The sequence below is a fragment of the Syngnathus leptorhynchus genome, chromosome 21 (genome assembly GCF_054491065.1).
Source record: "Syngnathus leptorhynchus isolate UIUO chromosome 21, UIUO_Slep, whole genome shotgun sequence".
Classification (NCBI taxonomy): Eukaryota; Metazoa; Chordata; class Actinopteri; order Syngnathiformes; family Syngnathidae; genus Syngnathus; species Syngnathus leptorhynchus.
In genome coordinates this window covers 966,825-992,109 of record NC_141215.1, presented here as the reverse complement: position 1 = coordinate 992,109, position 25,285 = coordinate 966,825, and the positions used below count along the sequence as shown (strand labels likewise).

At 42.4% G+C, this 25,285-nt stretch overlaps 1 protein-coding gene and 1 non-coding gene across 4 annotated transcripts in view; one reads left to right on the top strand and one right to left on the bottom strand.

Annotated features, from left to right (window-relative positions):
- aldh1l2 (aldehyde dehydrogenase 1 family, member L2) overlaps positions 1 to 14,910 on the top strand; it is a 70,281-nt gene extending 55,371 nt beyond the window's left edge. For 2 of the 3 annotated variants that reach the window (XM_085902209.1, XM_085902207.1), the window contains exons 19-23: positions 5,396 to 5,494; positions 5,611 to 5,776; positions 9,118 to 9,223; positions 9,288 to 9,487; positions 12,984 to 14,910. In XM_085902209.1, coding sequence (XP_085758335.1) covers positions 5,396 to 5,494; positions 5,611 to 5,776; positions 9,118 to 9,223; positions 9,288 to 9,487; positions 12,984 to 13,039 — 627 coding nt within the window. In that variant the 3' untranslated portion in view covers positions 13,040 to 14,910. Of the gene's footprint in view, positions 1 to 4,771; positions 5,168 to 5,395; positions 5,495 to 5,610; positions 5,777 to 9,117; positions 9,224 to 9,287; positions 9,488 to 12,983 lie in introns of those variants that run through there. The other variant, XM_085902210.1, reaches the window with a different exon arrangement.
- A 9,572-nt stretch (positions 14,911 to 24,482) lies between these two features.
- trnas-aga (transfer RNA serine (anticodon AGA)) lies at positions 24,483 to 24,564 on the bottom strand. The gene has a single exon. It is a non-coding gene; the product is annotated as a tRNA-Ser (tRNA).
- Positions 24,565 to 25,285: the final 721 nt, after the last annotated feature.

Below are 25,285 nucleotides of genomic sequence, written 5' to 3'. Positions count from 1 at the left end.
CTCTTTATGAATACAATTGTGTTAGAGATGTTCTGACTCTAACTTATTTTGAAAGAACCACACGAGAGACAGTATGCCCTTTAAGCACTTGCAAGTGGAGAGCCAGTCCGTTACTGTAGGTACAGCAATGTTCGAACAGACTCTGACTTTGGATTCATGCAAGAGAGTATTTATTGAAAGAAGAAGGGTGGGGGTAAGAGTGGCCAAGGTGGGGGTGAACCCCTGGCCTCTCAGGGGGTCACAGCAGGGGGTGTTTTACAATGTTGAGTAAACAGAACACCTCTGATTGCTTCCTCTGCAGTTGGTCAATCAGTTGAAAGGATCTTAGCACTTTGTTAAGACAGGACAAGCTATGTTAATTATTACAGATTACATTCCAACATAAGCATAGGATCAAACTAACCTATCAACCCTAACATATCCCGCCTGTTTATCATATGATTATGTCACCCCGATTCATCAAACATAAGTAAGAAAATATAATGAAGAAAGAAAAACAACGAAAAAAATCTAAACACAGGAACAGCACATCCTTGTACCCATCACTTGCGAAGCATTTTCGATGGCCAAATCATTAAGTTCTTGTAAAACATGCTCGGCTAAACATCATCTACGCAATCTACGTAGATCAATTTTAGTGTGTGAGTGAAAAACCTGCGGCAAGATGTTATAATGCAGGAAGAGTCTCACACGGTCCCTCTGCCTTAGGCGACCAGAATGTTACCAATAACAACAGTCATGACAAAAATTGCTCGTGATTATTCAGCCGTCGGGGGCTTGGCACGCCCACTGTTGGAGGGTGAGCACAATTCTCACCCCCTTTGCAGCACTGCTTCATCGGGGGAGAACCTGGAAATGTCTGCCGCGCGGTTGTCGTCTTCAGTCTTCAGTGGCCAGGGTAGACTACCTGGCCACCAAGGGGGAAGAGGATTATTCTGCCTCTAGTTGAACTGGGGGCGGGGACCCTGTCGATGGTGGATCTGCTTCCTTGCTGGAACCCTCGTGTTGCAGTCATCAAGTCCAGAACCATCCTGTTTTGCAAGACCATTTGTTCAATAGCCTGAATCACTCTGTTTTGTCCATCACTGACCCCAGACAGGATCATGAGGGTCAAAGGTCACAACAGCCCTGCGTCGACGTCCAGAAGAGTTGCGTGCTGTCATCAGCTGATGTTGTATCCTGTAGGTGTGGTCTGTCACCCACACTGGTGCACACACTCCTGTCCAGTTGGCGGGCAGCATCGGATAAACCTTGTGACCACAAAGCCACCAGCCATTCTGTGTGAAATAGGTCCCGTTTGATGGTGCAGCCATATTAGTGGGAGATCCGTCACCACTCGAAATGGCTCTCTTATCCTGACACTCAGCGGTGATGTCCAAAGCTCCCATTCAGTTTCCTCCTGGAGAGCAGTCGTTGTCAATGCATTTGTGGGTTGTATTCCCTTGGATGTAGCATGTGTAGTTCACTCCAGGTGGCCTTCTTCTTTAGGCCACTTGTGGCATCTTTCATCCTTCAACAATTGCGTTGACATTAATCCAAAAGAGTTCGATCACAGGTTCTTTTCTGTGAGTCCAGGGCGGTAGGACAGTCATTGTTCTGGCCTCCAGGTAAACTTTTGTGGAGGAAGGGGGGGAGTTTGGAACACACATAGCATCCCTCCTGTGTGTGAGCTCTCACAGTGAACTTCACATACCGGTACCAAGCGTTGGTTTCGTATGGGTTTCTGGGGTCCCATGACCAGTCCTCAAAATTCTCATCGTGACCATCTTCTTCTACGAATGACACTGTCCATTGGTCCATTCAGATGAGCCCACAAACCATAGCACACTCCAACCACAGCGCAGCATAGAATCCACCTGGCATATGGAATTCCGTTGCTACTAGGATGGCAGAGACACCGGGACATCTCCTCGCCTAGCGGAGTGGGTATTGCTGGATTCTTCACCAACATTGAAACGCCCCACCCTAACTGATGAAGCCCCTTTGAAGTTGGGCTTCCCCACCACTCCGAATGAGGGGTCCAGCACTCTCTGCAACTTACAGTGGCTGAGGTGAATCCAGCTGGGCCGTTCAGCAATCTTTACTGCAGTGGGGGTAGTCAGCAAGACTTGGAATGATCCCTCCCACCGTGGGCTGGCCCAGTTCTTTCTTTTGATGACCTTGATGTAGACCCAGTCTCCTGGCTTGATGGGGTTGTCAACCTGTGGGGAAGGAAGATCAGGCGGCAGTAAATTTGCATTTGACACATCTTCCATTTTGAGCGTCCTGATCATGTAATCTGCCAAGGACTGTTCTTCATCTGCTTTTTGCAAATCTGCAGTGAACACAGGTAGTATATATGGTCTCTCATGGATGATTTCAAAAGGCGATAGCCCTTCTGAAATGCTTTTGATAGTAGCGTTTGCTCGTTCAACCAGGCCTGCACTGGATGGGTGCCAAGCGCAGTGGTTTTTTTAACGTTATCCCAAGGTGTACAGCTATGTTTTGTACAACTTGGTTCACAAAGTGTGGACCGTTGTCACTGTAAATGATCTGCGGGATGCCATGAGCCGGTATGACGGCTTTGCAAATGGCTTTTGCCACTGTTAAGGCATCTACTCGTTTAGATGGAACTATTTCAACCCATTTGGATAATGCATCAATCATCACTAGGCAGTATTTGTGAGGTCCACTTTGTGTGACTTCAATAAAATCCATGTGCATGATTTGGAATGGGTAAGACGGTTTTGGAAATTAGCCTCTCTTAGGTCTCATGTTTCCTTGTGGATTATGTTTAACACAAACAGGACATGCTTTACATTTTTTTTTTAAGTAAGCATCTAAACCAAAGGGAGTGAATTGTTGATGTATGATGGACCTCATCCCCCCTGTCGACACATGGCAAGGCCCACGTGTCGCAATTGCTGCTGCCTTAAAAAGTGTTTAGAAGCGTGTGTGGGTCAGGCACATTAGGTGCTCCTGTCTGTACTGCTTCATTTACTTCTCGGAAATCTTGTATCATTCGCCAATCAATTTTATTGGCCCTTTAGACTGGAAAAACAGGAGTCTTGCAAGGAGAATCCAAGCACTTCCTAATGATTCCTCCTGACAAAAGACCATTTATGACAGGGGCTATCCCATTTATTGCCTCCTGGTTTAAAGGAGATTCTCTGATCCCGGTTGGATTTGGATGTTAAGTCCTGCAGCAAATAGTTCCTTTGATCAGTCAAACAAATGTTGATGAGCATGAGCCAGGGAAGCGCATAAGCGCGTGCCCTTTGAAACACCCACACCACTTCCTCATAGCTTCGTTAGTAATTAGCAATCCAAAAGCAACTTTTTCTTTGGGTTTTTTTTTTTTTTTCCTTAGCATTTAACTTGCACAAAATCACTCTTTCGTCAAAGTTGCTCTACTAATTTCCCATAGTAGTCTCCAACAACTTCAACCATTCAACCAATATTTTCCTTTCATTCAGGAAATCATTCGTCCCTGCTCATTCGCATCTCACACACAGTCACCAAAGAGGAGTCTTTTCATCACATTGGTCTCAAGTTATCCAAGTCCTCCACACAACATTCATATACCATTCTCAACACAATCCCTATCCTAATTATTCCTAATGTTCCCGATAGAACAATTCACCAATCCAAAAAGAAACTCAACACAAAAAAACAGCTGGCGAATTAATCAGTATTATTTTTTATTTTTTTTGAATTAACCAACTCAATCTCTCGGATTTAACTAAAATATAGAAGTTTGTAGACTCTTACAACACAACTAATCAATTATTTTTCTCAAATTTAGTTTTGCAATGTGTGAAATCCACAATTTTGCTTCATCCAATTCCAGAAAACATGTTTTCTGTCTTTCGAATTTGTCATCAGGGTGAGACACTAATGAGCATTAGTGCAAACCAGTTTCTGCCTACAAACAGATTTCTTTCTTTGAAAGGCTTCAGGTCTTTTAAATTTGGATACCTGATTTGCATAGGAGCGAAAGCTCCTTTTGCCCCACTGTTTGAGCCGCGCCTTGAGCTGCGGCCTTGCGCCTGCGCACTGGGGCCTTATTGTGTTCTGGTCTGACAAACACTTGTGACCTCATCACTTTTCATCTTTCTATGTTTTGTCTTTTGAATTTGTTCTCTTCTCCCTTGTGAAGCTTCCAACCACACTCTATCTAGCACAACTCAATTCTCTCTCTTTTCTTTCCTTTCTCAGTCCTTTTGTCTTCCTAGCCACACTCCAAAACATCTATCACTTCTTCCACATTTCAACTTTCATCTTCCCTTCTACTCCATACTTTTTCTTCCACTTAGGCATGTATTCAAGAAATCTACTCGCCATGAACTTCTCATTTCCTTCAAGAGCAAGAGATTTACCGTTTTTATTTCCCATCTTAATTTGGTATTTCAGGATTTTCCCATTTATTTTCAAAAAAAAAATTGTTTTTGTTTTTCTTTGAGGATCCTCAATGCAGGTTTAAATTGACCGTTCAACAACAATTGCCTCTTAGTCAAATTTTCCTACCAGTCACACACTCAACCACACAACTTAGCGCTTTTTTACTTTTAGGCCTATCTCGGATGGGTGTATAACCCTTCCAAACAGCTGGGAAAAAACGGACAAAAAAAGAATTTACGCCCTTCTCCAATTAAGAAAAAGAAGTGTGTCTTTTCTAACCCGTTCCTTCCACTGGGTCTTGGACCCAAGCTGTTCTTTGGCTCGGAAAAACAAACAAAGAAAAATCTACACTCTTCTTTGAATCACAAAAAAGAACCTCTGTGTTTCTTAGCACGTTCCTTCCACTGGGACTCCAACCCAACCCAGATTCCGTAGCTTGGAAGAACAGACAAAGAAGAATCTACGCACATCTTTGATGAACGAAAAAGGAAGCTATGTTTTTCTTAGTCTGTTCCTTCCACTGGGACTTAAACCCAAGCTATAATTTGTGCACTTTCCACTCTTACGCGTTTCACAACAACACAATCACACAATTTTAGGGCTTTAACTTACTTGTCCCCTGGTTCGTTGCACTGCCGGATCCCGTCAATCCACTGTTGTCAGACGAAGGCAGACCTAAGATGCTGGCCCAGCGAAAAATTTTCTTGCCAGGTCTTTTCTTTACCAGGTCCTCCTAATGGACGCTGGCTTGTCGACAATGCAGCACGTCGTTCTCCGTCGATCAGCAGTGGGTATGTTGGAATCCGGGTCACGGCACCAAAAAATGTTAGAGATGTTCTGACTCTAACTAATTGAATTGAATAATTGTTGATGTAATCAATAAATTCTGCCTCTCCCCATACCAAGTTCTCCAAGCGTATTTTTCTCAATTCAATATTTGCTGTGATACTAAATAATAAATCTGAGGGTTTAATAAAATGGATTTTATCATTTGTTACTCTTGTCATCATTACAGGGTATGAGCTCAGTGTATTTCAACAAAGGGGAAAATTGCATTGCCGCTGGGCGCCTTTTTGTGGAGGAATCAATTCATGATGAATTCATCAGCCGCGTGGTGAGTTTTGTCAAGTGGAAAGGCTGTCATAGTCTTAGCAAAGTCTTTCCATTTTGATTAGCACTTCATATTGCATTGTTAGGATTCAATAAACTCTCTCCCTTCCCTTCACTAAGGTGGCGGAGTTAAAGAAGATGAAAATTGGAGACCCGCTAGATCGATCCACGGATCATGGGCCACAGAATCACAAAGCACACCTGGACAAGCTGCTGGAGTACTGTGATGTTGGAACAAAAGAAGGCGCTACATTGGTATACGGCGGCAAACAAGTGGACAGGCCAGGTAAAATACAAACAAATCAACATGATGCAAAACTTCCGATTCATGTAAGATGGTAACGACTCGTATCACAAACATTTGTTATAGTGAATGAAAGAAAATGTGCAGTAAAAGAATTTCTCTAGAAAGTTTGCAAAAATATTAATTACCGTAATTTTCGGACTATAAATCGCTCCGGAGTATAAGTCGCACCAGCCATAAAATGCACAATAAAGTGGAAAAAAAATCACATATAAGTCGCACCTGAGTATAAGTGGCCCCCCCGCCCAAACTATGACAAAAACCGCGACTTATTGTCCAAAAATTACTGTAATTTCATGAAATGTAAAACAGACTAAAAGGATGTATAAGAAATACAAAACCAGACCAAAACAAAGACATAAAAACGATATTTAGGCTAGTTGGCGTGTTCATGAGTGATTGAAAATCTCTAAAATAGAGACTCATAGATTAACTGTCATTGAACCATCCATCCATCCATTTTCTTTACTGTTTTGTCCCCACGGGGGTCGCGGGCGTGCTGGAGCCTATCCCAGCTGTCATCGGGCAGTAGGAGGGGGACACCCTGAACCGGTTGCCAGCCAATCGCAGGGCACACAGAGACAAACAACCATTCGCACTTTCACCTCGGGACAATTTGGAGTCTTCAATCGGCCCACCAAGCATGTTTTCGGGGTGTGGGAGGAAACCGGAGTGCCCGGAGGAAAACCCATGCGGACAAGGGAAGAACATGCAAACTCCACACAAGCAGGGCCGGAGATGGAATCGAACCTGCACCCTCCTAACTGTGAGGCGGACGTGCTACCCAGTGCAACACTGAGCCGCCCTTTATTCAATTACCGTATTTTTTGGACTAAAGGTCGCTCCTGAGTATAAGTCGCACCAGCCATAAAATGCACAATAAAGTGAAAAAAAAACATATATAAGTCGCTTCGGAGTATAAGTCGCACTTTTGGTGGCAAATGTATTTGTCAAAATCCATTACCAAGAACAAACATGAACCAGCAACAACAGGCTAAACAATATGGTATGCTAACGTGACATATACACAAACAATGAGCTGAGAACGGACCTGACGTAACAGTCAGAGTTATTCAAATAACTATTTCATAAATAACACATTTATCAAACCATCTGTGTCATTCCAATTCATTAAATCCCTTGATTGTCTTTTATGTAAACTATGCCGCGTATGCGCCGCTGACGTCGGACCCATATAACAATATATAAAGTATATATCAAATAACTATCGTATTACAACATTATCAAACCATCTGTGTCACTCCAAATCATTAAATCCATCGATCAAATTCCTCGTCCTTTATGTCAACAACGCCGCGCGTGCGCTGCACAGATCTAGTATATAACTATATTGTAGCGTTAGCAAAGTACCAACGGCTCTTTATTTAACAAAACAAGAGTTCAACGAGCCAACAACGACTGAACTGTAACGATAAAAACATATACGTGCTACACAAAATAAAATATATCAAATAACTATAACATAAATAACAAGTTTTTCAAACCTTGTGTCACTCCAAATCATTAAATCCTTCAAACGTGGGGCCCTTCGTCATCTTCGTCATCCCGTGATCAAATCCATTGTCCTTTATGTAAACAACCGCCGCGCGGGTGACGTCACTTGCAGTTCAAATGACAGTAATCCCTTGCTACATCGCGGTTCGTTTATCGCGGTTTCACTACATTGCGGATTTTTCAATTTTGAAAATTTGTGAAAATAATTAACATATAAGTCGCTCCTGAGTATAAGTCGACCCCCCCACCCAAACTATGGAAAAAAAAACGCGACTTGTAGTCAAAAAATACGGTAATGATACGAAATTTAATGATAATAATTTATCAACATCAAACCATTTTGGAACACGATACTGTACTGTTTTGAGAATAGAATAGAAAGCTTTTATTGTCATTCTACAATAACAAACAAACCGGATCAATAACAAAATTGCATTAACCCTTGCAGATACTAGTTGTTATCCCCTGTGCAAAAATAAATTACCGAACCCTGTGGAATACCACAGGTTATTCTTCTCAGTGATAAAAAAAAAAATTTCAGCATATAGTCTTTAGCTATATTTTCTACAAATTCCATCACTGGCAGAAATGTTGATCACTTGTTTCTGAAGCCGTATTGGTGGTCATTTAGTCGATCATATTTAGTCATAAGTTAGAAATTAATTTAAGGTAAAGAAACGGGTCTATAATTTGACACAATTTGCCTTTCACCATTTAAAAAAAATTGAATCACTTTTTTCATTTTATCAGGAAACATACCCGTCATAAAGGATTTGTTGCAAATACAGGTGAATGAATGGTTTGGATGTTCTCCCCGTGTCCGCGTGGGTTTTTTCCGGGCACTCCGGTTTCAAGATTCAAGAAGATTCAAGAAGAATTTATTCGTCATGTTTGAGCGTGCCAAACAAGGAATTTGACTTCGTTACATCACAGTCTCTGTTCAACATTTAGGTGACTAACAACACTTGTTGGAGATGTTCTGACTCTAACTTATTTTGCAAGAACCACACGGGAGACAGTATGCCCTTTAAGCACTTGCAAGTGGAGAGCTTGTCCGTTACTGTAGGTACAGCAATGTTCAAACAGACTCTGCCGTGAGTCTCTTACAAGAGCATATTTATTGAGAACAAGTAGGGTGGGGGTGACATTTGACATGTTTGGTGGTCACCTCAGCAAATGGTTAACCAGTGCAGAGGGTCCCAGTTTATTGTTTTACGAGGTCGTGGAAATAAAACCTAGTGGAGCATTCTAGATGACTAACTAAACAAGGATGTTTCCACACCATTTGGAAAGTTTCAACAACTGAATGGTTAAACTTTTCAGAGTCAAGGAAAGGTAAAAGGTTCAAACAAAGTTTAATCATAATCATACGATCAAGATAGTTTATAAACCCTAACAACACTCAATTATCAATCGTAAATTGAGTTGGCAGCCACAGATGGAAAATTATACACCAAATGTAAATTAGCTCAATTCTTTCTAAACTAAAAGATTTGATAAGTAAGAAAGCGCTTCACACATCTTACTCTTCTGTTGACTTGGTTGCAGATACAATTATTAAACTAGTAGCTATTAGAAAAAAAATTTTAGGTTGGTTCCAAACTTTTATTCTTTATTATTTTTTTAATTTGTGTTCATCTAATTATCATTTCTGATCCCTTTTCTCATAAAGAACAAAAGCCTACCTGTTTGTATTTCCTAAACAAAGACCAGAAATTAACCATTTTGATGGGTGCAATTGCGCTCTTGTGTTATAGAATGGGAACTAGTTTTTTGTTTTTGTTTTTTCTCTTTTTTTTTCCGGACAGGTTTCTTCATGGAGCCCACCGTGTTCACTGATGTGGAAGACCATATGTTCATTGCCAAAGAGGAGTCCTTTGGACCTGTCATGGTCGTGTCCAAATTTAAAAATGGGTTAGTAATCAAAATGCCCTTTTGCTTGTCCTGTGTTAAAATGTTTTATTTCTTATAATTACAGGGATGTGGATGGTGTGCTACAGCAAGCCAATGACACAGAGTATGGCTTGGCTTCGGGTGTGTTTACACGTGACATCAGCAAAGCCATGTATGTGAGTGAACACTTGGAAGCTGGAACAGTATTCATCAACACATACAACAAGACTGATGTTGCTTCACCTTTTGGAGGCTTCAAGCAATCTGGCTTTGGCAAAGACCTTGGTAAGTAATAGCAGGCGAATGACTCTATTATTAACTATTTTTATTCCTGTTGTTTATTATTAAAATTATTGTTATTATTATTACTATTATTATTGTTCTTATATTTTATTCTGCCCACTTTTTGTACTCTATCTTCTTCCACATTTTTCACCCAATTCACTCGATTTCAATTTCAAAATATTCAGACAATTTATGTCATCCGGGAATAATTTTTTCTTGTTTCAAAATGTTCACAATTTCACATTTTTTAGATCCCAAACTATTCTCATTCTTTTCAGACAACACATCATTCCTGTTTCAAATTATAAACATTTAGTTCATTCAAATGACCTTGGGGACAAAGTACGTATAACGTTTGTTAGACATGTTCCCACTCTAACTTATTTAGCAAGAACCACACGGGAGACAGTATGCCCTTTAAACACTTGAAAGTGGAGAGCCTGTTCATTACTGTAGGTACTGCAATGTTCCAACAAACTCTGCCGTTAGTCTCTTACAAGAGCATATTTATTGAGAACAAGTAGGGTGGGGATGACATTGGACATGTTTGGTGGTCACCTCAGCAACTGGTTAATCAGTGCGGAGGGTCCCAGCTCATTGTTTTACAAGGTCGTGGAAATAGAAACTAGTGGAGTATTATAGATGACTAACTAAGCAAGAACGTTTCCACACCATTGTGAAAGTTTCAACAACTGAATGGTTAAACATTTCAGAGTCAAGGAAAGGTAAAAGGTTTAAACAAAGTTAATAATTCTAGTCTACATTCTAACATAATCATACGATCAAGATAGTTTGTAAACCCTAACAACGTTGCCATAATTTGCACCACCAGACATTTGGCGGTTCTTTACATAAAAGGCAAAGGATTCGATCACGGGATGACGAAGATGACGAAAGGCCCCACGTACTATCGGCATCATTTGCGACTTTGTTTGTAAGTGACACGGAGGACGAAGAGTTTGAAGGATTTAATGATTTGGAGTGACACAGAAGGTTTGAAAAACTATTATGGCTTTTACGCACGCCCGGTCCTTCTCGACGAGAGCTTTCTTTGACCTCCGTGGATGGAAGTCGGGGGCCGGCGCTCGGCCAGGTGGCTGTCCGGGGACGGTGGATGGGGCTCGGACATGGCTTTTACGCACGGCCCGGTCCTATTTATAGGGCTCTCTTCCACCTCCGTGGCTGGAAGTTCAGTAGTTGTTGGCTCGTTGAACTCTTGTTTTTTTTTTAAATAAAGAGCCGTTTACCAAACCCACGTATTTCCTGGTACTTTGTTCACGCTACAATATCGTTATGTACTAGATCTCTGCAGCGCACGCGCGGCGTTGTTGAAATAAAGAACGAGGAATTTGATCGATGGATTTAATGATTTGGCGTGACACAGATGGTTTGATAATATTGTTATATAAACCCACGTCTTTCCTGGTACTTGGTCAACGCTACAACATAGTTTTATACTAGATCTCTGCAGCGCACGCGCGGCGTTGTTGACATAAAGAACGAGGAATTTGATCGATGGATTTAATGATTTGGAGTGACACAGATGGTTTGATAAACATGTTATTTATGAAATAAATAACACGTTTATCTAATTCTAATATGTAATTACATAATAATTCTCTCTAATATTATGTAATTACATAATAATTTATGTAATAAGTATTACATAAATACTTTAAGTTATTCAAGTATTTATGTAATACTTACCTGAATAACTGAATAAGATGGTTCTATAAACGTGTTATTTATGTAATACTTACTTGAATAACTCTGAATGTTACGTCAGGCCCGTTCTCAGCTCCTCGTTTGTGTATATGTCACGTTAATAGACCGTATCGTTTAGCCTGTTGTTGCTGGTTCATGTCTGTTTTCAGTGTTGGATTTTGACAAATAAATTTGCCCCAAAAGTGCGACTTGTACTCCGGTGTGACTTAAATGTGTTTTTTTTCACTTTATTGTGCATTTTATGGCTGGTGCGACTTATACTCCTTAGCGACTTATAGTCCGAAAATTACGGTACTTTTCTCATTGCAAAATTGAAAAAAATTAAATCAAGAGGTCACCATTTATTCCCAATGGCACATTCAACATTTTGGATTTGCATTTAAAGTATTTGACTCATTCAATTCACCATTAGAATTTTCAACATGCACAAAATTGTCATGTAGCAAAAATTCTACATTTCCCTTTTGAATACCCATATAAAATTGAAATACATACGAGGATTTATTGTCTTTCTCCTCTAATTTCAATTTTTTTGTGATTCGAATCACTCCATCCATCCATCCATTTTCTGAACCGCTTAGTCCCCACGGGGGTCGCGGGCGTGCTGGAGCCTATCCCAGCCGTCATCGGGCAGTAGGCGGGGGACACCCTGAACTGGTTGCCAACCAATCGCAGGGCACACAGAGACGAACAACCATCCGCACTCGCACTCACACCTAGGGACAATTTTGAGTCTTCGATCGGCCCACCAAGCATGTTTTCGGGATGTGGGAGGAAACCGGAGTGCCCGGAGAAAACCCATGCGGACACGGGAAGAACATGCAAACTCCACACAGGGAGGGCCGGAGGTGGAATCGAACCCGCACAATCCTAACTGTGAGGCGGACGTGCTACCCAGTGCAACACTGAGCCGCCCCACTCAAAAAATCGTTGGTCTTAATTAAAATACATCCATTTAATTGTATTTAAGTTTTTTGTTTTTTTATGGTATGGCTCTCACGGGAAGTTATATTTAAAAAATGGGCATTCAAGGCTCTGTCCGCCAAAAAGGTTCCCGACCTCTGACCTAGGGTGACCAGATTTGGTTTTCTCAAAAAGAGGACACCTTTTATCGGTGGGTGAGAGCGCCAGAGTGGGCATCGTTAGACCACTGGTTTGTCCGGTGGGGGGTGTTAGTGAGCGCGCTCAAGTGGGGGGTGCTGTTGGCCGGACGTGCTACCCACTGCTCCACCGAGCCGCCGATTCGAATCACTCCAAATTTGTTATTCTATAGCTTATGCCTACCGAGTCAAGAATTTTACTCAAAAATTCAACATTTTGTCCATTAAAATATTCACAAAATATACGTTATTTCTCTTTTTTTGTAATTTCAAACATTTTTTGACGAACTAGTCCAACATTAAACTATTGAGTTTCTCCAGACTAATGCCAAACATCCCCACTTATCTCAAATTAAAAAAAATACTCCTACAATACTCACACAAAATTCACAAAAAATTGTCATTCCATCTCTCAGCCTTCAAGCACATTTTTCTCAGAAAATCCATTCTCAAGTTCGACAAAAGTAAAAATGTTTGTCATCCAACAACATTTAATGTGTGTGCAAATGTTAAATTGTAAGTTATTTGATCAGTTATCTTTCCCTGGCTTATCCTGCTCTTTTAGGTTTATGCTATGGTATTATTATTTCAATAAGTACGTACTTTATGCTGGTATAAATCAGAACTTTGGTGTCGTGATAACTCCAATTGGGTCGCTCTCTCATTCACAGGAGAGGATGCTCTCATGGAATACCTCAAGACCAAAGCAGTGACTGTGGAATATTGAGACACTTTTTCAACAGAATGCCAACCACAACTTAACAGGAAGGAATTTAGAGACAGCCAGCACAATTCAGAATCACTTCTTTGAGCAAATCATCATTCAATTAAAACCACGTAATCTAGTTACAATGGGTATCTCTTTCATAGGTATGTATTTTAACTATAACTTGTATTAGGTTCATGCTTTTATATCCAGACTGACACAGCTAAATCTTATTTTTATATTCTCCAACTCAATCATTAGGTCAACGCACAAACACATAAAGTCAGATTTGAGCAAGAGTGATACCAGACATCACAGATGCTCCTTCACTGCAGACATTCTAATCCAGGGGTGGGCAAACTTTTAGACTTGCGGGCCGAATTGGGTTCTAAATTTTGACCGAGGGCCAAACCAGGAGTAGATGTAGTGTTTGTGTGAAGTAATAGAAATGATATGTAGAGGTTATTGCAAAGAAGGTTTTTACTTTTAGTAGGTAGTAAAGCATGGATATTCAAAAAAAGCTTTTTGGAAACAAACGCAATTATTAACTGCATTAAAAAAATATTTCACCAAAAAACTACTATCAGTGATTCTCATTAAATATGACACTGTTATTATGAATAATAGTTTCCATCACTTCAGTGCCTGCAGGTCAGATTTATGAAATATGTTCATCTAATGAGACGAAATCACATCAAACAGCAAACATTCTGACCAAATACATCATCTTGAAGAATCAGTGAAAGAATACATCTAAATAAAGTAATAAAGAATTCAATAGTATTGTTGGTCTCCCTTTGTTGCTAGTGCATCATGTTCTGGAGTAAAATTTGTTGTGGTAATTCTTAGGATAGACCCGAGGTGTCGGTCCATTAACCTAGATGTGTGACGGTCTTTGTTGACGTTCATGTGGCTGAACGTCTGCTCACACACGTAGGTCGAGCCGAATTGTCCACTCTTTTTTTAACATTCGTCACTCAGTGTGCACCTTTCTTTTCCTCGGGCCACTCATTTTGATGGAAGGATTTCAGGGGAAGGTTTGTGGGTGGCATTAGCGGATAACTATCTGAAAGGTCAGCGCACGAATTACAAGAATGCTGACGTCACAGCCCACACTCGAAATTCGGCACTGATGGAAATAGAGCGCGGAGTGCGCCGGGTCCGTACTACTGAGTAGGTACACGCACTTCCGGGAGTAAATGCGCGGGCAGGTGCTTTCCCATCTACTGGTGAAACATAGTAATTGCACGGAAAATGACCACAAAAAAACGTTTAATAATACAATTTATTCAGGTTTGGTGTGTCGGATTAAACGGCACAGGGGGCCGGATTAAACGGCCCGGTGGGCCGGATGTGGCCCGCGGGCCGTAGTTTGTGTATGTCATAGAATCGACTCCAAAAGTATTGAAATGTGATCAGTTCATTTGTTTTGTTGTATACTGAGCCCGTTTGGGTATTCAGTTCAGAGGATGAATATGATTTTAGGAAAAGGCTGTTTTGCTTATCCTCGCCAACACACCCACGGAGAGATGGAGTCAGAAAAGAGCATCCTAAAATGCTTTATAGTAGGTTGCTTGACAAAATGTCCAACCATCAAGGGTGTAGATTGAGATCATCATGCAGCTCTCCCATTCAAGCACGTTCCCTTCTTCCTAACGGTTGAGTCTGATGAGTCCTGCTTTGGCTTGTTGATGCGCTTCCATAACTCCCAAAGTTCACCTTGTATCAGCCAGAAACCCTGAAAATAATACCTAGCAGACTTATCCGTTGTGTTCCCGATAGCTTGAGTCCAATTTTAGCAAGACTATGCATGGAGCATATAACAATTGACTGAGTAGAGTCTGTGTACAGAAGTCAGATCGAAATGAAATAAATAAAAACAAAGAAACTGACCTTGTTGTTTCAATATTTTTTCTCCAAATCGTATGCTGCCTAACAGTGAAATAGAAGAAACAAATGACCGCCACTCTTTGCTTTGAGTTGCTACTTTGTGGATGTGGCCAAACCTCTCACTGCAGAACTGTTTTGAGTACTGCTCAAACCAGCCACTATTTAATTTATTTTTAGTTTTTAATCAGTCAATCCCACACACACAAACAGACACACGAGTGGCGAAAGACGTGTGCAATATATGTTAATGCGAGTTTAGGAAGTTAAAAGCTTTTGCACACTTGTTTCATGAATCAGTGCTCTGAGCAGTGCAGAAATCTTACGTTCTTACAGACATGGTTTATTTTTTAGCTACCCTAAAAAAATTGTGAATGGCATCAAGGGCCAGTTCCATCCATGTTATTGAAGAACTGACATGCACAGTAACATGTAACTACCAGCATTAGTGATGGTGTAGTGAGGCTTGAAAATGAATAAAACTATTGCCACACTCAACACTTTGTGTTTGTTTTTTGTTTGCTCCAAAAGGTCCCCACAAAGACACACCAGACTGTAATTTGGCAGTATAAAGATGTAGGTGAGTCATTGAGGCATCGGTTGTTGACATTTGCGGAAGTCGTCCTTATTTTTTCAGTGTCAGATCACTCCCAGTCTTGTCTTGCTTGCTACGCCAATGGTCAAAACCATGACATGAAACAAAGGCAAAGCGCCTTGGGATAGAAATTCATTTTATTTGAAAATCAACAATTGGAGACAGTCACTGTGAAATTTGAGGATTGTTTGTTTATTGAACATATAAAACTAAATTGTAAAATATTGTCATAGAAAGTTAAAGTAAAATAATTGATGTTAACATTCAAATGGGTTAGGGTTAGCGTTAGGGTTAGGTTTTGGGTACTGAGACCCACTCCAAAAGGAGCGAGGAGGTGCACGGACCTCCCGGTCCCAGGATCCCCCTTCCCCCCTGCTCAAAAAATTGGGCGGCTGACGTGGCACCCTCCGACCACGACTAACCACCGTCCACTCTGACATTGTTGCTTTTCAGCTTATTATTTTTTTAAAATTTTTAATGTTTTGATAAACTGTAAGTATTATTAACAAAACCCCAACAACCCAAACACAGTAACTGTGCCCAAACCAACAAAACAAAATTCTATGTCATAAAAAAGAACTGAAACAAATACAACGTTTCGACCTTAATCGGTCTTCATCAGGTACTATCAAAACAAAAGAAATGAAAACTCCCCTCCCCCACAAAATTATATTTATATTCTTTAATCAAAGAGCTGGCTAGTTTTTATGTGAGCAGAGAGTTCACCGTTCGAAAGGCAAATGCACAATGAGCCCGTTTTGTACTCGTCTCCTTTTATGCTCTCTTTTCCCCGCCCTTCTTTTTTCTTTATTTCAATTTTCTAACTTTCCGATTTTCTCTTGTTGTATTTTATCCCACTTTATTCACCATACACCACTAAATACACCGGTCCAATTAGTTTCATCCGTTCTGTTGTTTATTGTACATTCATGCAGTAATATTTTTCCATGTCTTTTTAATCCAATCCTCAATTAATTTTTATCTTTTATCCTGTATATGTATTTAACACTCCTAAAATTCCATAAATGATTTCGAACTAATTGGTATTTATAGTTTAATTGTCAACGTTCTAAAAATTTTTCAAAAAAAATATTTTTAAGAGTTCCAAAACAAGGTATTTTAGATTTTTTAGTCTTTTTAAATGTCTTTTAAAATTTTTTAAAAAGCTTTTTATGAAATGTTAAAATTGTTTTAATGAACTCAATTATTCGGATGAAACTGTTTGACACGTATAGTCTGGTAGTTGTGATTTGTAGTAGAAGAGGGTTAGGGTAAGGGTTAGGGTTATGAGATAGAGACCCCCCCCCCCCACCTAGCGGAGGGGAGGGGAGATGCACGGGCACATCCCCCGAGACCCCACCCTGCCCCCCGCTCCCGGTGCTGGCGAGCCTGCTTGCGTCGCCGCCCATAACAAACTGTCGTCCAGCCACTGTCTATTTTGGAGGCACGTGCTTTATGCGAACAGTGAAATATTGGGCAAATGGCCAGATCGGAGTAGCCTTGGTTATATAAGTAATCAAAAGTTGTTGGTGTAGATATTGTTTTTATTTGAATTTTTTTCAAAAATGCAGTAATAATCTCTAGAATTGTGTTATACCGGTATTATAATAATATTTGTGTGCCCTGACAACGTTTCGGCCGCTAGGGCCTTCCTCAGGTCTGGCACACAAACAAACAAATGAACGGGTCAGGTAATTCCACTGTTGGTAACTGCTGCTGAGTTGTTTCCTCTTTGCTCTCTCTCCACGCACTGAGCGTCTGCCGCCCTGCGCGTCCTTTTATACACCCTGCCCGGTTAGAATTTCCAATTTTACATTTTTGTTTTCGTTTTTGAGTTATTTCGTTTCTTAGAGATAAAACTGGTTCTAGCCTAAAAAAACGCTGTTTAATCGCGTCTTGATATTGGAAATTACGAACTCGAATATTGTGTCGGTTAGGTTTTTTTCGTTTTGTTTTATTTGATGTTAGTGGTCCTTTAATTATTTAATTTTTTGTAAAAACATTTTTATTTCTATTTTCTTAGTTTTTCATCTTTCATACTATAGGTAAGTGAATAATTCAGGTAGGGTTAGGGTATTGCGGGCCCCTGTAAACTTTGCAACGAGACAATTGGTAGACCTTTGTTGTTTTTGACTGTTTTTATAGGTGGGCGCGGTCCGGGGACCAGTCGCTCGGTCCCAACTGGAGGTAAGTATCCCAGGTAAGTATGGAGGTCCCGCGGCTCAAAACGGTCACCGATGTAGCTTGCTGATTTTTTCCTTTTCAAAGTTTTTTAGGTAGGCGTGGTCCAGAGACCAGAGGTGTGGCTCCAATTTGAGGTAAGTATCCAAGGTAGGGATTTGAGGCAAATGGGTCCGAATTAAATCCAACCGATTGGTCCTAAGTAGGTGAATTGAGCCTCCCGTTTGGAAGTTACGTTCCCAGTGGGACATAAACTGGAAATGGGATTGGGGTCAGTGGCGGTCGTTCTTGTGAGTCAGGTATTTGTTGGTAAGTACGTTTATTGCTGATTCCCAGTCGCCCGCTCGGGTGTACACCATTCCAGGAAAGTGGCCAGGGCCCGGTCGTAAGCAGGCGACAGCGGTGGTAATTGACCCCGAGTGTGCGCAGGCGGGCGCGTCATTTGCGTTTTATCGGAGGCCTTCTGGAAAGCCGGAGGATGTTTGTCCTGCCCCTCGAACAAATTGCGCTCGGTATGGGCTGGGTGGGGATTTGGGTTAGGGTTGGGGTTAGGGTTTTGGGACATTTGCGCTCGTTCCCTATCGCGTACCTCTGTGTGGCCTTCGACAATGTTTCGGCATAGTTTTGCCTTCTTCAGGTCTGCACACAGGAATTCTCATATAATTTAGGAGCTTCATTGGAGTAATGGCATGGGGAGACACGTCCTCCTCCAGAGCCGCGTCGAGACCGAGAGCTCATCGCTCGGAGCGGTCCCTATATACGTCCCAGAGGGCGGCGCCTACGGCCGCGCTCCATTTTGGGCTTGGTTAGGGTTAGGGTGGGAGTATGGAGCCCTCCTCCCACCTGGATTGGGGAACTGACGTTCCCCCCAGGGAGAGAAGGGCAACGCACGGTCCATTCCCCCGCGGCCCGCTCCCCACCCCTGTCCAAAACCACGGCACACCGGCCGGTGCTGCCGTCCACGGTGAACCACTGTCCACCCACTGTCGCCTTGATATGGCATTTTTCAATAAAGATTTTTTTATGTATGTGGTCGTGGTTTGTGTGTGAAAAAAAACAAAACAGTATTTTTTTGTTTTTTATAATTTTTTTATTTTTTTAAAAAAGAACAAAAGAAGAAGAAGAGGGTTAGGGGTTAGGATTGGAATTGGAATGGAGTTCCCCTCCGAAGAGAGGAACAAAATGCACTGTCCTGCACACGAAGCATTCTCCCCAGTACTGGCTTCCAAGCAGCCTGCCCGACGCGGCTGTGCCAGCTGCGCTGGACTTGCCGAATTTGGCTTTAATAAAGATTATTTTGGAGTCTGTGACATGTGTTTGATGTTTGTTGCCGTCCATACTTTTGCTTTCCGGTCGCCTTTGTATCATAAGTAATAAGTGAGTCTCGACTTGGCAATGGGTGATTCGTAGCTGCGCATGTATTCTTCCTAAGCAATCGTACCTCCCACGTAATTGTTCGTCTCTCCCTGGCTTGGGCAGAGCGAGAGCCTTAGCTCCGTGCGGAAATCATATCGGCTTTCAATTGGGTTCTCAACGGCATCATTTTGTGCTCTGCACTCGCTACTAACTAGGTTTTCATCGGCGCCATTTTGCGCTCGGCATTCGCTCCTAAGTATTCATCGGCGTCATTTTGCGCTCGTTCTCTATTGCGTACCTCTGTATGGCCTTCGACAACGTTTCGGCATATATTTGCCTTCTTCAGGTCTAACACACAGGAATTCTCAACTAATTTAGGAGCTTAATTGGACTAATGGCATGGGGAGACACTTCCTCCTCCAAAGCCGCGTCGAGACTGAGAGCTTGTAGCTCGGAGCGGTCCTTTAATACTCGTCCTTGTGGGCGGGGCCAGCGGCTTTCGCTTCAATTTGGGCTTCGTTATTTACTGATATTAGTTTAAGGACAGTTTGAATTCGCTCTTTTTCCTTTCTTGCACGTCTGATTTGACTTCATGCAGGCATTAGTTTGGCTTATAATTGCCTTTTCCGGCGCAGGTAAGTGGACATTTTGGCTTAGACACGTATCCAGGTAAGGGTTAGGGTTAGGGTCTGAAAGTCATCTACAGACCCTGTGACACACACACACAGACGGAGCTGTTCCTGCTTGTTGGATCGGCGCCTCGGGTTGATGTGGCGGGCCTCCGGCTGGGCGGGCGGATCCGCTCGGTCGATACTGCGGGCATTCTCTTGCCCAGTGATCGGTTTCGCTGCAGATGAAGCATGCGTTGTGGCGAATGGGGTTTGTATGTTGCCCTCCCCGGGTAAGCAGGTGCATTCCCTCCCCGGCCTCTGTATCCACCCCGGAACTGGCCTCTTCCGCGCCTCACCACCTGAGGAGCCTTTGACATTTGCATTTCCTTTTTCTGTGATTTTGACTGTTTAGCTTCACCATGCATTTTTGCCAACTGTAATTTCAACAACTGTTTGGATAATGCGTCTGTCTCGTTATCAACTTTAGCTTGTGACTCAGTAACATTCTGCAGTGATGCAAAAGATGACGTTTAAATCGTTCCTCGGCACAAACCAGAATGTCAGGGTATGACATTAGCTGCTTCTTCACATCTGGCAGAGGTCCATCCACCAGCGCCGTCCGGAAGAGCACCTCTGCCTCATGCGTGAGAGTCGGATGGCGACCTGTGGTTTCAATCCAACTCTCCACACATGTTACATAATGTTGGGCAGGTGACATTTTCACATCATAAGGAAACATAGTGGGGGCCAGATCGGTGGGTTGTGGGAAAGTCATTTTAATGTTTTCAAACAGGGGCGCTGCTACTTGTGGCAAGGGCACCTCCCTCCCCAGTCTCGCTGTGCCTGCTGCTTCCTCAATCGCCTGTAATTGCACTAGGGAGCATGCTCCTGCCAACATCTAGCGAATGTCACCAAGTGTGCAGGTCTGCCCACTCATCAGAGCCAAAAATTTGTTCAGCCACACCTTGCCTCCTCTGCTTTTCTCACATTAACAACACTTTCTACGGGCAGTTTCTTCTGAGTGGCAAACAAAGCTGTTGCAGTTGTTGCCATATTGTGCAAAGAGCGTTGCTCTTCCTCTCTCTCCCTAATGTGCTTCTCGAGCACCTTGCGCTCACGCCAGCCGGCTCCTTTCTGCTCGTCTTCTGAGGAGAGCTTTCTTTTCAGCACCTGACCCTCTTTTTGCTGCAATTGCCGTGAGAGACGTTCCATGTCCCAAGTTGTTGAAAAACCCTGAAACAATTTGTCAGCTTCCAATTTCGCGAAGACTTTTCGGTGTCTCACACGCTCCTTTGCCACTTTCTTTCTGTCAATGCCACTCACAATTTGCTACCACATTGCATACATTCTTTCAATCTCACTCCATTCATTCCTCTCAGCGCACACACACCTCTCATCACACACACTATCTCACTCCATTCATTCCTCTCAGCACACGCATTCCTCTCATCTCACACACACACACACACACACACACACACACACACACTCCCCCTAGTTTGATTCATTTTGGATATTTTAGCGGTCTGATCTCTCACAGGAGGAACTGTTACCACCGGATGTTTTCGGGAGGCCTCACTTCTCCCAGGATCTCAAAAAACCTGGCTATTTGAATACGCTCGTCAACGTACCCTTGTCTACCACGACGAAGCTAGGTCCCGGACCTATCCGCAATACGCATAAGTCCCTGACTTTACCGTACACGTCACACACGTAAGTTCCAAACTTATTCACCGTATGTATCTTAATTTCTTGCACACTTTATTTGATCTGAACAACAGTCTCCTCTTAAATTTCCTCTTTCAATTTGCAGAATTTCGACTAATAGTAACAGGTATTCTGCTTACCTTATCAGTGATGAGCGCTCAGGGTTGAGGAGACGTTGTACCAGCTCAACGTTGTGCACTTTATTCCAAACGGTTCGCCGACCGAGAGACAGCGTCCCAGACGCTGTCCGGTGTCCTGGATACAGACCACGAGTTACCAATTACCCTTCTCTTGACATCACGTCGGGGTCACCAAGAAATTGTTAGGATACGGATTTTTAGCTATTGATCTGACTCCAAATTGCGATCAACACTTAACACAAGTTTCTATGTCCCAATCCACACACTGGCGCACCTAACAATTTTGCGAGTTCGTTCTGTCAAAGAGAAGACCGGTAGATCAATCAGACCAAATTTACCAATTGTTTATTCCTAACAAAGCGCACTAATACAGGCCTGGGTCCCGGGTCCCTCACACTAAAACTCGTGCGTTTTTGTGACCACCAAAAGAAGGACACATTCTTCCGGGTTGCCCAGTTTTAAAGAAACACATTATGAATATTAAAGCATGCAAAATATTGTGTGATGATTGGTCGATGGCCATCTCCATCACTGTGGTCAGGGGGTTGGGTTTTTTCCTCTCGAAGCCCAACCACCTGGACGTGGTGTTGTTCTTTGTTCTCGTTCCTCACCGACCTTGAGGTGTTATCGTCCGGTACTCCCTTCGTCCCGTACCATCCCGTACTCCCTGTCTGGGCCTGTTTTACAACACTTCGCAGAAAACAAGTTCATGCAGTGTGCCTGCACATTCCTCACCCCCACCATTCTACACAAGCACTCCAATACTAGATATTATATTGATATGATTATATGTTTCACACAACCTTAAAAAATATGTTTGCAAACTGCTGAAAGCACATTTCCCTTTATGTCTCAAGAAGACCTGGGGCTGGGTCTTCTTCTGCAACGAAAAAATGCAGCAAAAGTTATCTTTGCATAATCTCAAGGTCACCAGTGAGTCACTCAGAATATGTGCTCACTCACCAGGGACAGTCATTTTATTACTGAGGTCAAGACGGTCGTGCCGTTTACTTTTTCCTTAGGTGTTAGCAGACTCAGACATTTTCTTTACCTAAATCTCAGTGGTTTGAAGGAAGCCTTTGTTAATCACAATCCATTTTAGGGCGTTCGATCATTTCTGGTGGTACCCATTTGAATTTAAATCTGTCATTTTACTTTAGGAAGTAAAAGTTATTTCTTAAAAATCCATACTTGTGATGTGCGAGGAACAACAATCTGGAGCATTCTTCAAAAGGACGGACCGACAGCCGACAAAAAAGTTTTGATAAATTCATATCATGGAACGAGTCCGCAACGTAGTCATTACATATTTTATTTTTACTAATTTGTTTCATACAGATTAGCAAGCAAATGCACAGTTCCAGACTACAGTTAATAATGCTCAAAAGTCGTATTGTGTCGCGGGATGCTGATGCTTGTATCGAGTACTCCAGGAAGTGTTCAGTGCAGCTTGCATCGAGGCATGTATCATTATGGAGCGGAAACCTCATCGATGACAGAGGAGGCTTCGTCTGCTCGACGGGTGCCGTGATTGGCTGACACACAGACGAGGCTTAGTCTGCTTGACGGGTGCCATGATTGGCTGACATAAAAAAGCGGCAACGCGTCCCCTGTCTTCCCCGCACAATTCGAGTTTCTGTGCGACAATACGAGATTTTTTGCTAACAAACCGTTTTCATGGAGCCTAAGAAAAAAAAATAATTCCCCACTAGGATAACATTTTGATCTAGTTTCCCCAAATAAGGTGTTCTTTTGTATGGTGCCCCATTTCATCGACGTTTGCATTTATGTCTTGCATTCTTTTCCAAGGTGTCCCTGATGGTCCAGTGGTTGGGATGCGGAGCTTCCACGGCCCCGCCCCCTGTTTTTGATTCCCGGTCACATGTCAGGCTATTTATTGTTTTTGAATAAAAACCAATAACCATCCCCCTCAATTTCACAAGCAGTCCTTTACTGTTCACAAGCACAATCGCAAGTACAGGCCATCTTCATCCATCAGTCTTTCCTTGTTAAAACAGGAGCCCTTCAAAACTAAATGTGTTCCATCAACTTTTAGTGTCTTAATAGACAATGATGGTATTTATTTACATATTGAAACACAATATTCCACCTCCTTCAATGTTACACGTGAATGCACATACAGAGAGAAATTTTATTCATTTTGATCAGGCTACATGAAGCGAAATATAAAGGTGAATGTAACTCTCATTAATGAAATGAATGACTCCTTTTGACCAGCAGGAGGGTTTATGTGCCCCCCTCAAGAAATAAACCTGTTTGCAAACAGTTTGTTGGGAAAGCCTCAAATCCCAAGGTGGCCTCATGTGTCCATCACTATTCATTAGCGTTTGGTGTGTCACAGCACTGTAAATCTGTAATACGTTTTGAACAGTAAAATTGGGGAAGAGAGCGAACGCAGCCCGTCATAATTGGATTATGTTCTTCAGATGCCCACATTTGGAGAGACCGGAAGGGGCAGTACAAACGTAGTGCAATTACAACGACTCACGCAGGTGGGGGGTTAATCCATTTTTTTGGCGCATGGTGTCTCGCTTGCCTGTGGCGTGTGAGGTTTCCAAGTTGCCGGGCCCAACTCTTTACCGCACACGCCATCTTCAGTCACGGGCTTAATTGCTACAAACGTGTGGCACAAATACACACTCAGTGGATGAAACAGGATTCCTAGAACTGTTTAAAATTTAAACAGTTCTAGGAATTCTCGACTCTGCAGCTGCCATTTTACAAAGGAGCGAATCCTGGTTCCTTACAATAGAATATGGTCCAGAGAAAGTAATGTCAGTAAACTTCCAAGTTTGTTGTCGTGGCCGAGTGGTTGAGGAGATAGACTTGAAATCCATTGGTGTCTCCACTCGCAGGTTTGAATCCTGCCGGGAACAGATGTCATTTGCTGTACACAGCTTTGGTTGTCACATCGTCAAATTTCACCTACTATCTTTAACGTTGGTCTTTCTATCTTAAAATGGAAGCGTCGTCGACAGGATTCGAACCTGTGCGGGGAAACCCTAATGGATTTCTAGTCCATCGCCTTAACCGCTCGGCCACAACAACTCACACATGCAGTTGCAGCTGCCATTTATCAGGACGGAGCAAACCCGGGTTCCAGCACCTGGCCTGAGAAATTAACACCTGGACAAAATGTTGTCATGGCTGAGTGGTTAAAACAACATCTGTGTTATGGAAGAGAACGTCGACGATGTTCACAACGGATTTCACTTGACTGTTTTTTTCAACACATGTAAGTTCAGCTCATATTAAAAATGTCAAGAGCATGTTTCATTTTAACGCTACATCATTCTATGGCAGTACTGAGCCAAAGTCAGCAGGATTTGAACCTGCACGGGGAGGCGCCAAGAGAATTCTAGGCCATCGCCTTAACCACTCGAAGAAGATATAAACTGTTTTTTTTTTTTTTTTAAATAACTTCATAGGGTTTAAAACTGAAACAGAATAAGCCATTACTGGTAGAGGAAAAGTTTCGTAAGTCTTCAAAGCATCTGCTGAAGGTTTGTACATGATGTAACCGACTGTACTCACAACTGCTGTAAACTGTGTCGGGAGGTCGTCAGAGGCGGCACAGAAGAAGGTGTCCGACACCAGCGGGACTACCACTTAAAGGGGCTTCGAACCTTACTCTACAGAAAGTCATCCAAATGGCAGAGTCAGTTCATTTCAAAGAAGCCACCTTTATCTTCTGAATCCAATTCCTCACACGAGACATTGAGAAGAGATTCCACAGTACCCTTTGGCACCTCTAGGACCCATTAGGACT